General features: G+C 42.0%; 1 protein-coding gene across 1 annotated transcript in view; it reads left to right on the top strand.

The window, feature by feature from the left end:
• Positions 1-17,187, top strand: part of clybl (citrate lyase beta like) — a 161,134-nt gene that overhangs the window by 101,677 nt on the left and 42,270 nt on the right. The window contains exons 4-5 of the mRNA XM_029710741.1: positions 14,195-14,296; positions 16,129-16,222. Coding sequence (XP_029566601.1) covers positions 14,195-14,296; positions 16,129-16,222 — 196 coding nt within the window. The remainder of the gene's footprint in view (positions 1-14,194; positions 14,297-16,128; positions 16,223-17,187) is intronic.

The following is a 17,187-nucleotide window of genomic DNA, read 5'->3' as shown; positions in this document are numbered from 1 at the left end:
AATATATAACAATTATTTAAAGAATTATAGATAGACTACCCCTGGATGCAACCGCTGTGTCAAATTTTAAAATAGCTTTACGGGGAAAGCACATTTTTCAATATTCTGAGTACATAGCTCAGCCATTACGGTGAGCTATACAGACACCCGCCAAGTTCGGGGCAACCTAAACTCAGAATTAGTATTAGAAATATTCTCTTACCTTTGCTGATCTTTGTCAGAATGCACTCCCAGGACTGCTACTTCCACAAGAAATGTTGTTTTTGTTCCAAATAATCCATATTTATGTCCAAATACCTCGGTTTTGTTCGTGCGTACAGATCACTTATCCAAAGGCATAATGCGGAACCAGAGACAAAGTCATTAACCTCTCTAGGGTATGTGGGACGAAATCGTCCCACCTACTCAACAGCCAGTGGAATCCCGTGGCGCGATATTCAAATACCTTAGAAATGCTATTACTTCAATTTCTCAAACATATGACTATTTTACACCATTTTAAAGACAAGACTCTCGTTAATCTAACCACACTGTCCGATTTCAAAAAGGCTTTACAACGAAAGCAAAACATTAGATTATGTCAGCAGAGTACCCAGCCAGAAATAATCAGACACCCATTTTTCAAGCTTGCATATAATGTCACATAAACCCAAACCACAGCTAAATGCAGCACTAACCTTTGATAATCTTCATCAGATGACACTCCTAGGACATTATGTTATACAATACATGCATGTTTTGTTCAATCAAGTTCATATTTATATCAAAAACCAGCTTTTTACATTAGCATGTGACGTTCAGAACTAGCATACCCACCGCAAACTTCCGGTGAATTTACTAAATTACTCACGATAAACGTTCACAAAAAACATAACTATTATTTTAAGAATTATAGATACAGAACTCCTTTATGCAATCGCGGTGTCCGATTTTAAAATAGCTTTTCGGCAAAAGCACATTTTGCAATATTCTGAGTAGATAGCTCGCCATCACGGGCTAGCTATTTTGACACCCACCAAGTTTGGCACTCACCAAACTATAAGAAAAATTGGATTACCTTTGCTGTTCTTCATCAGAATGCACTCTCAGGACGTCTACTTCAATAACAAATGTTGGTTTGGTTCAAAATAATCCATAGTTATGTTCAAATATCCTCTGTTTTGTTCGTGCGTTCAAGACACTATCCGAAGGGTGACGCGACCGGGGCGTATTGTGACAAAGAAATTCTAAATATTCCATTACCGTACTTCGAAGCATGTCAACCGCTGTTTAAAATCAATTTTTATGCGATTTTTCTCGTAAAAAAGCGATAATATTCCGACCGGGAAACCCTGTTTTTGTTCAAAGACTGAAAATCTAAAATGGACTCTTCTCGTGCATGCGCGCGCCAGTCTCATTGTTCTCAGATCGACCACTTACCAAATGCGCTACTGTTTTTCAGCCATGGCCTGCAAAGTCATCATTCAACGTTCTGCCGCCTTCTGAGAGCCTATGGGAGCCGTAGGAAGTGTCACGTTACAGCAGAGATCCTCAGTTTTCAATAAAGAGAGTGTAGAAGGCCAAGAAATGGTCAGAGAGGGCACTTCCTGTAAGGAATCTTCTCAGGTTTTTGCCTGCCATATGAGTTCTGTTATACTCACAGACACCATTCAAACAGTTTTAGAAACTTTAGGGTGTTTTCTATCCAAATCAAACAATTATATGCATATTCTAGTTTCTGGGCAGTAGTAATAACCAGATTAAGTACGTTTTTTATCCGGCCGTGCAAATACTGCCCCCTACCCTAGAAAGGTTAACGTACTTAGAAGCATGTCAAACGCTGTTTAAAATCAATCTTTATGGTATTTTTAAGGTAAAATTGCGATTATATTCCAACCGGACAATAGCGTATTCATTCAAGGAGAAAAAGAAGGAACAGTGTGCTCGCATGACCGAGCATATCCAATCCCTTCGTTGCCAGGCAGTCCACTCAGAAACTGAGCTCCTATTATCTGCCCAGTGACAGGAGAATGCTCAATCCACTTTCTGAAGGCTTTAGACAGCCAATGGAAGCCTTAGGAAGTGCAACGTAACCCCACGGATACTGTAGTTTCGAAAGGGACTGGAAAGAACTACAATTCTCAGATCCTCTACTTCCTGGTTGACTTTTTCTCAGGTTTTTGCCTGCCATATGAGTTCTGTTATACTCACAGACACCATTCAAACAGTTTTAGAAACTTCAGTGTTTTCTATCCAAATCTACTAATAATTTGCATATTCTAGTTTCTGGGCCAGAGTAGTAATCTATTTAAATTGGTTACGTTTTTCATCCGTCCGTGAAAATACTGCCCCCTAGCCCAGACAGGTTAATGCAGGGCCAACAGACAAGTTCCTTACTTTCTTCCCCTTCCACATGCCTCTTGCATTTTTGCAGTAATGCTGCAATTAGTTGCTTGTAATTTTTGGTAGAACAGACATTTCCATATATTTTTGTTAGCTGCATGTGTGACAACTCCACCATCCTATTTATGATATCATTTACAAAGATTATTTACAAAGAAAATCTAAAATGTATGTATTTTTATCAATTAGTATATTAACTATAATATTTGTTGTAATATTTGTTATTTATTTTCTGGTAGATTAAACTGAAATTGCAACCAACTATCTATGGCTGTTTTAAAAAATAAATATTTTGAAAAGGATTATTTAATTTTTAAATAACCGAAAGTGAGAGGTTGTAATCAGAATAAAGGGAAAAGGGCAATTTTTTAACATGGGGTGAGACTTTCTTACTAATCTGCTAGAGAACCAGTTAGGATTTAAGTATAACTTTTGTATTTTATATTACTGAAGCCCTTAGTGAGAGGTCTAATTATTTAAAATGTAATCATTTCTACCCTCCGAATTCATATTCATCACATAAATGGGCCCATTTAATTTTGTCTGGCTTACCGTTCAAAATAAATTGAATATTTTTTGCTCATATAATTTCAAAAACAAGTTGCTCGGTGTAGGCAAGACCACAAGCAAATAGGTAAACTGGGAGAGTTAATCAAGGTGATAACTTTAACCCATTGTATAAAAGATTCTCCAAAATTGAAATATTTAGTTCCTTTGCACCTTATTTATGGAACAAACTGCAGATCCAACTTCAGTTAGACACTCTTGTGTCCCTTGCCCATTTCAAAATGTTATGGAGGATCAATATGATGTTGTCTGTGATTGTTTCTGTTGAATTGTGTCTTTGTTTTGTATGTTTGAAATGTTCTTGTCTGTATGCCTAAAACTGTACATGTCAACATGTTTACACAGGGCACAGCCGTATAAAAGATCCAGGTCTCAGTCTGTTTTCCCTGTTAAAATAAAGATTTTTTTTTTTAATGAGAAAAAAAAAATGGGTGTGCTCATTCTACAGTGGTCCCTGCAACGTATGCTCAAACCTGTGTGATTAGAACACTTTATTTCGAACGTCCAGTCAGCGTTTGAGCTGGCCACAGTTTTTTCGCAGAAACATTTTGCACAAAAACAGTGTTATGCCCTCAATGTGAGCAGTTTATTGTTAATGCAATATTCAGACATTCACAGAAGTAGTGACAGCATAACACAGTTGTCATCAAAACCGGAAAATCTAATGTATTTTTAGCAGATTTTATTGCGGGTGTAGCAAAATGCTTGTGTTCCTAGCTCCAACAGTGCAGTAGTATCTAAAAATTCGCAACAATACACACAATTAAGAAATGTATAAATATTAGGATGAGCAATATCGGAGTGGCATTGACTAAAATTCAGTAGAATAGAATACACTATATACATATGAGATGAGTAAAGCAGTATGTAACATTATTACAGTGACTAGTGTTCCATTATTAAAGTGGCCAGTGATTCCATGTCTTTGTATATAGGGCAGCAGCCTCTAAGGTGCTAGTGATGGCTATTTAACAGTCTGATAGCCTTGAGATAACTGCTGTTTTTCAGTCTCTCGGTCCCAGCTTTGATTAACCTGTACTGACAGGCCGTGGGGTGAACAGGCCGTGGCTCGGGTGGTTGATCTCCTTGATGATCTTTTTGGCCCTCCTGTGACATCGGGTGCTGTAGGTGTCCTGGAGGTCAGGCAGTGTGCCCCCGGTGATGCGTTGGGCACACCGCACCACCCTTTGGAAAGCCCTGCTGTTGCGGGCGGTGCAGTTGGCATACCAGGCAGTTATACAGCCCAACAGGATGCTCTCAACTGTGCATCTGTAAAATGTTGTGAGGCTCTTAGGGGCCAAACCAAATTTCTTCCACCTTCTGAGGTTGAAGAGGTGCTGTTGTGCCTTCTTCACCACACTGTCTGTGTGGGTGGACCATTTCAGATTGTCAGTAATGTGTACGCCGAGGAACTTGAAGCTTTCCACCTTCTCCACTGTGGTCTCGTCGATGTGTATGGGGCGTGCTCTCTCTACTGTTTCCTGAAGTCCCGATCAGCTCCTTCATTTTGTTGACGTTGAGGGAGAGGATATTTTCCTGGCACCACTCCGCCAGGTCCCTCACCTGCTGCATTAGTTGTAGTGCTAACTGAGGAAAGAGTGACCTAACACAATCAGTCATATTTAGCTGGCTTACTCTCAGCTGACAGAAACCATAATATGAATTAGCTAATAGCAATTACTATTCACAATTCATCACTTCGGGGGTGACCTCACCATTGATTTAAAATAATTTAGTAAAACACTTTTAAAAAATCAAGTGTAATCTGACGATGTGTAGTTGCGCGTCGCCATGTTTTTTGCGTCAACCAAAGGTAAGAGGTTACAAGATGAGTTGGGCCTGTTTGCAGTATGCATGTTGAAGGGGGTGTGCCATCTACCATTATTCACTTCGGAAGTTTCGAAAGACGAGTGAACAATCCCTTCATCTTGTTTTGTTATAACATCTTTGGTCTGCCAGATGTTTACGTGACAACACGAATACATTGCATGATGTCTAGAAACATGGCGCCACACATAGCTGGTAATTAGCTTAGCATTAGCTCGTCATAATCAGTACAACCTTCAAAAAGTATTTTACACACACATCGTATGTGTCCATTACAATCTATGCAGAATCGGAATGCATGATTTGTCACCAGTTTGTCCGGCTCAGTAATGCCTCAAATGTAAATTGTCCACAACAGTGAAATAGGTTACTTCTTTGTAAATGAATGAAGAGACGGAACACACTTCAATTTAAACGTAGAAAATAATTTCAAATTAAGAAATTGAAACACAGCCAAAAGATAATTAACAGGCAGCGTGTCTAGGTTTGAGGGCAGCATGAGTTAACTGTCCAGACATCACGTGCATTAAAAATGTGAAAAGGTTAATAACCCAGCACCAACCACCTAACCTTGCTGTATACACAGAAAACATCCCAACTATTGACCCAATGCCTGCAACCCAGCAATTGGGTCATCCAAACAACCCATGACATGCACACAAGAAGCCTTGACCTGGCTGGTGCACTCATATTTATCTGTCCTCAGTCTGATTGAAGGCATCAATCTGTCTTTTTGCCTGGTAACTGATTGCTTCTAGAAAGAGAGAAGGAACAACACATGATCAAGATGAGCTAGCTACTTGTTTAAAGCCATGAAATATCTAATTGTTACAAAGAGTGAATCTATTGGCTACATTTTTGAGAATAATACATTAATTTACTTACCTTATCAATCTTAAAGATGATACAGTCATTTATCACTCAAAAAAAAGTGTTAGGAGTGTGTGCACCACAAACATATTTCAAGGGTGTTAATGCATCTTCCTCCCAGTACAGCCTCCTCCAACACCACGGGTAGTGGGAGTGTATCCATCTGCAAAGTGATATTTTGCTTTGATATCAAATCAACGCATATTGTTGCTAGCTAGTCAACTAGCTTAGCTGTTGTGCAAGCTAACATGCTACTTAACCGTGACACTTGCTTATTAACATGTATACTGGTATTAAAAGACAGCGACATGTTCACCTAAAAATGTGTTTAGGCAAGTCATTAGTTAGCTTAGCTAGCTATCACATGAATTGTGCAAAAATATGATGGCTAACATTAGCTAGCTAAGCGCTAGCCAGTCAGTCAGTGGCGCTGACAGATTGAAACACATTTTGTTGATACCTGTTTCAGTCTATCCCATAAAACATGACATTGCTAACTAGGCATCATTTAGCTAATATAATTTATTTAATAAGTTAGACATTTACTGTACAATATTGGTAGGTACTGAAGCTAGCTAGATAGCTTTGTTTCCATTTTCCAACAGATGTTTCTAATCCCCTTCATTGGTCATCAACGGTTACTTGTCTTGGAACTCTTGTGTTCACCAGAAACGGCTTCTGGTAAACTGTTTGCCATTCGTGTCAATATATATTGCTGCCAAAGGTTTGCCACAGATTCACCACTAGTGGCTAACGTTTGCAAACTTCTGGTAATATTTTGTGGCAGACTATTTAGTTTGCAGCACATTTGCCACAAACACATTTTTGTAAGGGATCATCTTTCGTAAGGGATGATACGAAGCTAAATAAAAAGTTTTCCGAAAAAGAGGGAGCGCTGGGAAATTGTTGTCCAAAAAGTTTTGACTCACCTGTCCATAGAACATTCTTCCAAGAGTCTTGATGATCATCATGGAGCTTCCAGGGGCTTTTTGGCAAACTTAAGTAAACTTTTTGGATGAGATGGGTTCCATTTATATCTGGTGAAAACCAAACACTCCATTCCACAGTAAGAACCTTGTACCAACGGTCAAGCATGGTGGCGGTAGTGTGATGGGGATGCTTTGCTGCCTAAGAACCTGGACGACTTGTCTTAATAGAAGGACCAATGAATTCTGCTCTGTATAAGAGAATTCTACAGGAGCATGTCAGGCCATCCGTCTGTGAGCTGAAACTGAAGCGCAGCTGGGTGACGCAGCAAGACAATGATCCAAAACACACCATCAAGTCTACATGTTCATGCTTTGAAAACCACAAATGTCACTGAGTTAAAGCAGTTCTGCGTGCAAGAGTGGGCCAAAATTCCTCCACAGTGATGTGAGAGACTGGTCAACAACTACAGGAAGCTTTTGGTTGCAGTCATTGCAGCTAAAGGTGGCACGACCAGTTATTGAGTGTAAGGAGGCTAGTACTTTTTCACACAGGGGAATTGGGTGTTGCATAACTTGGTTCATTAAATAAGATAAGTATACATTTTTGCTATTTGTAAACTCAGATTCCCTTTATCTTATATTAGGTTTTGGTTGAAGTTCTGATATTCCAAAATAGAGAAAATCAGAAAGGGGGCAAATACTGTTTCACGGCACTCTGTCATGCTACACTGCTCAAAAAAATAAAGGGAACACTAAAATAACACATCCTAGATCTGAATAAATGAAATAATCTTATTAAATACTTTTTTCTTTACATAGTTGAATGTGCTGACAACAAAATCACACAAAAATAATCAAAGGAAATCCTATTTATCAACCCATGGAGGTCTGGATTTGGAGTCACACTCAAAATTAAAGTGGAAAACCACACTACAGGCTGATCCAACTTTGATGTAATGTCCTTAAAACAAGTCAAAATGAGGCTCAGTAGTGTGTGTGGCCTCCACGTGCCTGTATGACTTCCCTACAATGCCTGGGCATGCTCCTGATAAGGTGGCGGATGGTCTCCTGAGGGATCTCCTCCCAGACCTGGACTAAAGCATCCGCCAACTCCTGGACAGTCTGTGGTGCAACGTGGCGTTGGTGGATGGAGCGAGACATGATGTCCCAGATGTGCTCAATTGGATTCAGGTCTGGGGAACGGGCGGGCCAGTCCATAACATCAATGCCTTCCTCTTGCAGGAACTGCTGACACACTCCAGCCACATGAGGTCTAGCATTGTCTTGCATTAGGAGGAACCCAGGGCCAACCGCACCAGCATATGGTCTCACAAGGGGTCTGAGGATCTCATCTCGGTACCTAATGGCAGTCAGGCTACCTCTGGCGAGCACATGGAGGGCAGTGCGGCCCCCCAAAGAAATGCCACCCCACACCATGACTGACCCACCGCCAAACCGGTCATGCTGGAGGATGTTGCAGGCAGCAGAACGTTCTCCACGGCGTCTCCAGACTCTGTCACGTCTGTCACATGTGCTCAGTGTGAACCTGCTTTCATCTGTGAAGAGCACAGGGCGCCAGTGGCGAATTTGCCAATCTTGGTGTTCTCTGGCAAATGCCAAACGTCCTGCACGGTGTTGGGCTGTAAGCACAACCCCCACCTGTGGACGTCGGGCCCTCATACCACCCTCATGAAGTCTGTTTCTGACTGTTTGAGCAGACACATGCACATTTGTGGCCTGCTGGATGTCATTTTGCAGGGCTCTGGCAGTGCTCCTCCTGCTCCTCCTTGCACAAAGGCGGAGGTAGCGGTCCTGCTGCTGGGTTGTTGCCCTCCTACGGCCTCCTCCACGTCTCCTGATGTACTGGCCTGTCTCCTGGTAGCGCCTCCATGCTCTGGACACTACGCTGACAGACGCAGCAAACCTTCTTGCCACAGCTCGCATTGATGTGCCATCCTGGATGAGCTGCACTACCTGAGCCACTTGTGTGGGTTGTAGACTCCGTCTCATGCTACCACTAGAGTGAAAGCACCGCCAGCATTCAAAAGTGACCAAAACATCAGCCAGGAAGCATAGGAACTGAGAAGTGGTCTGTGGTCACCACCTGCAGAACCACTCTTTTATTGGGGGTGTCTTGCTAATTGCCTATAATTTCCACCTGTTGTCTATTCCATTTGCACAACAGCATGTGAAATGTATTGTCTCAGTGTTGCTTCCTAAGTGGACAGTTTGATTTCACAGAAGTGTGATTGACTTGGAGTTACATTTGTGTTGTTTGTTCCCTTTATTTTTTTGAGAAGTGTATATTATGATATACTGTAAAATGGTATAAATCCATTTGGAAGGCTGTTATTAATAAAACCATAACATCAAGTCCATTATAGTCTTTGAACTGAACATGCTGAATTTTGAATTAGAGTTCCAAATTTAACAATTTTCCTTTTTGTTAAATGAGAATGGTGTTAGTCATTGAAGTGTGTGTGCACATGACATTGGTGTGTGTACACCTTCACTTTCTTTAGCCCCGCTGACCAGATACCTTAGTCTGTCCTGTCAGCTGTAGGTCTCCCTTGAAAGTGGCTCCATAAATGTTTGTGTGTGTCTCCAGACCTACGTCAACCAGGGGCCTCATCCATGTGGCTCTCTGTAAGAGTGTGGTGTGTCTGTCTTTGTGTGTGCGTGTGTATTTGCTCTGTTCTCTCTGGACCTCTGTAGGCTTATATCCCATGTGGCTCTTTATAAAAGGTGTGTCGGTGGGTGGGTGTGTGTGTGTGTGTCTATCTATAAAGGGGTGCAGTGCGGATGTCAGTTGGGGCGGGTCAGGAGACAGTGACATCATTAAAGCAGTCGCCGCTTCCTAAGGGCCGCCATATGGGAGGCAACTGGAGGGGCCTAGAGCTGTCTGTCACTCTCCCACACACACCAACATACAGACTTCACACCAATCTTGTGGACTGTAAACAGTGCATACACGCACATACAAAACATTAAAAACAACTTCCTAATATTGAGTTGACCCCCCCTCCCCGCCTTTACCCTCAGGACAGCCTCAATTTGTCTGGGCATGGAATCCGCAAGGTGTCTAAAACGCTCCACATGGATGCTGGCCCATGTTGACTCCAATGTTTCCAATAGTTGTCTAGTTGGCTAGATATGCTTTGGGTGGTGCACCATTCTTGATACACATGGGAAGCTGTTGAGCGTGAAAAACCCAGCAGCGCTGCAGTTCTAGACACAAACCGGTGCTTCTGGCACCTACTACCATACCCCATTCAGACACTTAAGTCTTTTCTCTTGCCCATTCACCCTCTGAATGGCACACATACACAATCCATGTCTCAATTGTCTCAAGGATTAAAAAAAAAGCTCTTAACCTCTCTCCTCTCCTTCATCTACACTGATTTGAAGTGGATTTAACAAGTGACATCAATAAGGGATCATCGCTTTCACAATTCACCTGGTCAGTCTGTGTCATGGAAAGAGCAGATGTTCCTAATGTTTTGTACACTCAGTGTAGAGCGCCGCATGGACAAGGCCTATGGCTGACTGAGGTTTGGACAGACACAGGGTGCACACACATTGTTGAGCAGAAATATTTGACCATTCAGCAGCTCTGCATGACTTTTGAAAAGACCTGCAATTAGTTGCAATGTCTTAACTAGGTGAAGGGAGCTTTGAAGAGAAGGAGAGAAAGAAAGGAAAGAGGGTGGGGAAATAATAACAGAAGGTTAGATGGAGGGAGGATTGAAATGGGAGAGAGAGGGAATGGGAGGAAGGAGAGGGAGAGAGTGGCTATGTAAGGAAAGTGAGAGGGAAAGGTGGAATGGGGTCTGTTCTCACACAAACAGACACTTCTGGTCTCGGGGCCAGAAGCAGGACGTTTTTAACTAGTGTTTTTAATTAGAACACGTTTCTTTCCTGCTGCCTGCTCTCTCTCTCCCTTTCTCTCTCTTTCTTCCACTGGGTAATTGGAGACAGGTGTTCCCCTCTTTCTCTTCCCCCAGTCAGCCGTTTCTCCCCTTATTCCCTACTTTTCTTCACGTTTAAAAAAGGCTTTTCTTTGAGACTCGTGATAAAAAAAATATTTAAATAATGTCCCAGTTGATGATGTAGGCCAGGGATGCAAACTAACAAGAGGATGGTACACTAACATATTTTTTATTTATTTTAATTACAGGAATTTATAGAACACAGCAGTAGTCTTGCCTAAATCACTTTATTTTGCATTGTTGCTCCTCAACATATCCACAATACACTCAGACACACACACACACACACAAACACGTGCACACACATAAACACACACAATGGGTGTGGGAGCCAATCTCGATGTGCGCGTCTGTCTGCATTCATCTGTCACTCTTTGTCTGTCTTCCGGTGTGTCTGTCTGTGTGCCTACCCGCATTCGTGTCCATGTGTCCCTGCATAAGCATGTCTGTGGTATTATCCCCAATGCCTTGTGTCAGTAAAGCTGTAAATCCTTGTCTTATGTACCTTCCTCTCTTGCTTCTTATTATTGATACAGGCCCAAGATCCTCCAGCACTGATTTGCCCCTAAAAGATGGACTTACTTTGTTCTCCATTGTGTGGAAACCTTTAGCCGGCCTTTTCTCCTTGTGTGATGGACAAGGCTTATCGGAGGATAATAGGCGGAACTCTTTTGTCTTTTGACAATTCTCACACAAATTCGGGGCTGTGGTGTATTCGTCGCTGCCACGCTATTGGGTGTGCACTGGGGATTGAAAGGAGAAAGAGAGAGAGAGATGGGCCTCTCTTCTCCTCCTCTGTCTACTTTTTGTCCTCTACCACCGCCGCCACCTCTTTTTTGTTCCCACCTCTCATTCATTTCTCGGCTTCCCCTCTGTGAAATGAACACTTCAGCTGGCCGGAAACATTTAATCTGGGCCCCTTTTGAAGAGGATGAATTGAAGCTTGTCCCACTCGCTGCCACCTTCTTCTTCTTCTTCACTCTATGGGTGGAAATGGTTGTGAAGTGTGGCTTGAAGAGGTGTTTTTGGTCAATAGTGAATAACATCTGGAAGGGTACTCGGATTGAGTGCTATTAACTGATAGAAGTCTCTCTGCCATAGAGGAACAATAGACGGGCACAAGTAACTCTCCATGAAAAGAGCCATGGTGATAATTGAGTGGATTTCTATGGTCTTTCTTTCCCAAGTGCCTAAAGCCACAATATGGAGTTTGTCTTTCCACCACGAGGGCAGCCCCGCAACTTAGTTTGCTGTAAAACTTTAAAGAAGGATGGGGCTGAAAAAAGCAACCACTTTCAAATTATTAAATGGTGCTATTGATGCAAGGACTGACAGTCCATGAGATTGACATAATAGTTGTGCTGCTATATTGTACATGGTTTGTTTACAGACTCAAATGACAACATGAAGGATTTATGATATGGTTTTTCATCAAATTGTAAGGTATTTGAGTAAAATTCTTCAGTATTCAATGAGTATATATATATCATTGAGTGACCATTGAAATGACCAATGAGTAGCAGGACATATCCTAGATTGTGCCTTTTATTACATTTTACATTTTAATACCCACTCACGATAACCACTACCGGTGTGAAACCTGGCTCGACTGGATACTCTCCACACAAATAAAAGGACATAAACATGTTCTCAGATGTAATCAGAGAGGGGTTGACCATCTTCACTACAGCCAATGGGAATAAACCTGTCATTTGTTGCCACTCCAACACATTTCCCCAGTCCAGTGAGAATTTGTATTGTGTTGTATGGTGTAGTGGGGGTAATCTGTGTGTGTTATCTAGTGGGGGGTACTCACTATGCACTATGTCTGTCTACAGGCCAGAAATGGGCCTCTGTGATGGTTTTCTAAAGGTCCACCCTGTAAATATGAAAATAAATACCTTTAAGTGTGTGCGTGTGTGTATCTGTGTGTGGATTTGGGGAAAAGGGGAATTGGGTAATATTGTGCTAAGCCCCCAGCCAGCCAGCGTTACTTTTTATGTTGCCGTAGCAACGTGTCTCTTGTGAGGTTGTGACCTCAGATGATTACAGTACAAAGCCTATTGGGTCTCGAAAACCCCTTTGAAGATGAGAAGTCTTTGATGGTTTGTATTTATGCAAATCTCCCCGATATGATTTAACCAACTGAGATTGAATGGGGAGATGATTAAAATTGCCCCTATTTGAGAAATCTTTCAATGGAGCCGTTACTCTTTGTTTTTTTAAGAATGCGTTGTGTGTGTGTGCGTGCATGTGTGATATTTGTGTCTTTTATTTAGGAAAATAGCACCACTTTATCAGGGCTTATTTATATCAGCTCTCCTCTCCCAGAGGGAGGAATAGACAGTGGGTGGGAGGGGGAGGGCGAGAGAGGAGGGGGACATGGCATTACAGATTTCTATTGGGCTTTTCCATCTCTCTCCCTTTCTCTTTTTTAACAGGCCTTGGAAGTGAATATCTGACGGAGAGAGTTTTTGTGTGTTTCCAGATGATAGATTTAGGAATTTGGGCTACCCCACTGGCAGTCCAGAGCTCGCTGTGAACTCGTCTATTGAAAATAAAAAATCTTAGGTGAGTTTACTTATTAGTGGGAACCATGCAGAATAAAGGGCCACTGCAAAGTGTCATATCACAACGATTGTTGCACGAATCTCGCTATTCTCTTCCACCGAGGGGGCACACAAAATTGACATAATGCTGAAATTAAACACACTTAAAGACGGCACCGCATTTTGTTTTGTCTTTTTTTTTTTTTGGTGTGTGTTGTGTATATGGACCATGTAGTTAAATGGGAGAGAGAGTACAGAAGGCTTCACAACAAGGGGAACCCTGGTGATAATGTAAAATATAATTTCCTTCAGCTTGACGCTCCTCTCTTCCTCTGCACTGCCTCTCTTCCTCTCACTTGCGCTGCCTCGTCACTCTCTCGCTCGCTCTCTCTCTCTCTCTCTCCACAAAAGATCACTTGATGTATTTTTGTACAGGAATAAAAACAATGCAGGGAATAGGTATTGACAGTTGTTTTGCAACTCTCTCTCCCCACAATTGCTCCTTCTTGTAGCAAAACCTCAGTTTTATTATTTAAAGAGCCTTAATCCTGAATATTTTTCATGGTTGCAATTCCCTCTGACATAAACAGTTTGATATCTCTGTTTCCCCCCATGTTTCTCTCCATAACTGGGTTTGTGTTAATGGCTACACTCCCTGAGTGTCTGTCCCTGAGTAAAATGCTAATGTTGTTGAACAGTTTGGGTTACGATGTATTTCAATGTGTGCTTATAAATGGATTATAGGCATGGTGATCTGAACTTTTCCACCATAAGATTTGATAAATACACGTATAAAGCCAGTTTTGAGTTTAGATCTTAGTTAATGGTTTACATGTACATTTTACTTAATGTATACATGAACAAAATTATGATACCTCCAGCTTACCCTCATAATGTTTGACCATGTATTGCGACTGTGCTGTATGTGTATGCTGTGGCTGTCTCTCTTCTTGAGCGCAATGGCATCGCTAGAAAATCGAGTATTGTGATTTCATATGTGCTTCTGTATTCAGATACGCAATAGTCGTAATTTGTGTGTGTGGTTGTGTGTGTGTGCGGCTTTTGTGTGTGTGTGTGACAGTTTGTTGACAGGTTTCAGCACCACTTGAATGGACGAGCGCTGACGGAGCCCATTCGCCTGGTCACCTTTGTGGAAACCGCTGTGGGCCTCCTCAATTTTAAGGTAAATTACAAACAAAACCACCAGGAAAATGCCTGTGTCAGACGTTTTACTACCTCATTCACTTTTTATTAAAGCTGGGGTCAGACAGCGCAACTCGCCAAGTGTCACCATCCAAATACGAGAGATTCAAAGCGTCCGGACAGTCTCTCTACATCTTTCTCTCTCAAGGGTTCAAGCAGCAAAGCTGGTGAAACTCTTTTGTGTTTATTCTGGTTCAGGCATGATGGTAAAGGGCCACACCCTCTCATGCAATGCCATACCAATAGGCCTGGCATTGCATGAGACAACAATCGATTTAACGCGTACAACGCGTACACTAAAGGTCACGCCCCTCACCCCGTTTGACCTAAAGTCATGAAATTCAGTACATAGGACCTTCTCACAGCAAACAAATTTGCCTCAAGGATCCATGAGGTCCACCATGATGGATTTTCCGCCATTTAGAATTTTGTGAAAAACACTTAAAACGCTACTCCCCTGGCACCGAATGACCGAACTATACAAAACTTAATATGTGGCATCTAAGACAAAATTCTCACAACGCAACATTTTACAGACTAGTACCTAAAATGACCGATAAATGCATATAAATAAATCAGATATTTGTATTGTAACAAAACTGTACACATGTTCCAAATACTGTGAAGACTCAACATATTCAAGCACATTCAAATTGACTACAGTGGCGCTATACCAGGCACATGTTTATATATCTTCATCTGTTGGACTCAGATTGATGAAATTTGACACACATGCTCAGGGATGGCTAACCTGTAAAATATGGTCAAGTTTTGCTGAATGCTGGCACTGTTAGACATGACAAAGCATTCATGCAAGCTCATTGACTCATAGCGGCCATATTTTTTTGAGCTTGAGTCCTGTAAAAAGTTGCATTTAAAGTCATGGGTACATAGAATATATATACATTTTGTGTCAATCAGTCCAGCGGTCCTGGAGAAGAAGACGTTTAAAGTAGTCAACATTATTGATAATGGTCCAAAATACCTCAATCATAATAATGACTTGTTCGATGTTGAGCTCTGATATTTGGCAAGCGTGGTAAACAGTACAGAAGTAGCTCATCCTGGGGCAATGTGTCCAATTAGTCCTGATGGTGTCCTAGTGGACACAGCTAAACCGCAGCAATGTTGCTTGCAGCTTACATTTGTATTGGGTCTTTTCTGAGTTTTTCCCCTCATCCAGACACTCACTTTGACATGTTTTAATGTGATCTAAATTGGGATTTTTTTTTGTCAGGCTTCAAAGAGGGTCTGGTTTTAGTTTGGGCCGACCTTCGTTGGTGAGGGGAAAGGGCACGGTTTGGGGGATTTTGGTAGGGTAACACGCTTTCCTCTTTCTTTTAATTTCTCTCTTTTATGTGTGGGTGTGTGCTTGTGTGTGTCTGCATGCGTGTGTGAGTGTTTTCTTTCTGGAGAACATTCTGTATCCTTAGCCAGACTGATTCCCTGGGATGGAACAGGGAAGTATGGCTGTGTCACAGCGAGAAGTGAAATTAATTTGGACGCCGACAAAAGCAGCAGACACATTCCGACCGCTCCATGGCTAACACAATAGAGGATCACATTCCTAGGCCTTTTCCCCCTCTCTCCTCTTGTTGTGTGGTAGTCCCAACTTCACACAGTCTTCTGTGTGAAGACAGAGAGAGAAAAGATGTGTGTGTGCACATTACAGTAGATAGTGAACATTGTAAGTGCAGGTCTGAATCGGAAATATGACCTGCTTGACTGGGTGAGTTGACAGGGTTCACACTTTCCTTGGCTACGCGCACACAAACACACTCATCTCTGTGTCTTTGTTGTGTCTTCCCCCAGGTTGTGTGTGAGGAAGTACGTCGTCTGGCTCCTGCAGTTGGCCTACACCATGACGGTGTGGTGTTTGGATCCGATGACTTCTGTGCCAGCATAGGTCTTCTGTCCTCTCTTCCTCTCTCCTCTCACCTACAATACTTCCTTTTATCACCACCTCTCCTCTCCTTCTATGTCCTGTTCTCTGTCCCCTCCTCCCTTCACTGTCTCCTTTTCTCTGTTCCCTCAGCCCCTTCTCTCTCTTATCTCACTTGTCCATTTCTCATCTCTCCTCCTCTTATAGTTCTTGGGCCAGACCCCCAAATTTGGGCCATCGGGCTCACTTGGGGTGACGATGTCTCATAGTGATTTTCTTCACATGACAGCTCGATCAGTTGTTCAATTTCACTTACAGTACCAGCATGTCAACTGAGCCAGGGGCTCCCGAGTGGCGCAGCGGTCTAAGGCACTGCATCTCAGTGCTAGAAGCGTCACTACAGACCCTGGATCGATCCTGGTCTGTATCACAACCGGCCGTGATTGGGGGTCCCATAGGGCGGTGCACAATTGGCCCAGCGTCGTCCAGGTTAGGGGTTGGCCAGAGTAGGCCTTAATTGTAAAATAAGAATTTGTTCATAACTGACTTGCCTAGTTAAATAAATAAAGAATCACAGTCAAACGGATTTCAAACAGATTTTCCCTGTATGCTTGATATCAGTTCGTTCAGTTTCCAGTTTATATAGTGCATTCTGAAGGTATTCAGAACCCTTGACTTTTTCCACATTTTGTTCCCTGACAGCCTTATTCTAAAATCGATTAAATTGTTTGTTTTTTCTCATCAATCTACACACAATAACCCATAATGACAAGGCGTGTTTAGAAATATTAGCAAATGTATTTAAAATAAAAACAGATGCCTTCTTTACATACACTACCAGTAATTGATGTTTCAATTCATCATCCTTGAGATGTTTCTACAACTTGATTGGAGTCCACCTGTGGTAAAGGGTCGTAATACTTATGTAAATGTGATTTCATTTTCTTTATATTTCTTTATATATATATATATATTTGCAAACATTTCTA

This window comes from Salmo trutta, chromosome 24 (genome assembly GCF_901001165.1).
Source record: "Salmo trutta chromosome 24, fSalTru1.1, whole genome shotgun sequence".
In the NCBI taxonomy this organism is placed as follows: domain Eukaryota; kingdom Metazoa; phylum Chordata; class Actinopteri; order Salmoniformes; family Salmonidae; genus Salmo; species Salmo trutta.
Note: the sequence above shows the minus strand (reverse complement) of the source record. Positions and strands in the feature narration are given on the sequence as shown.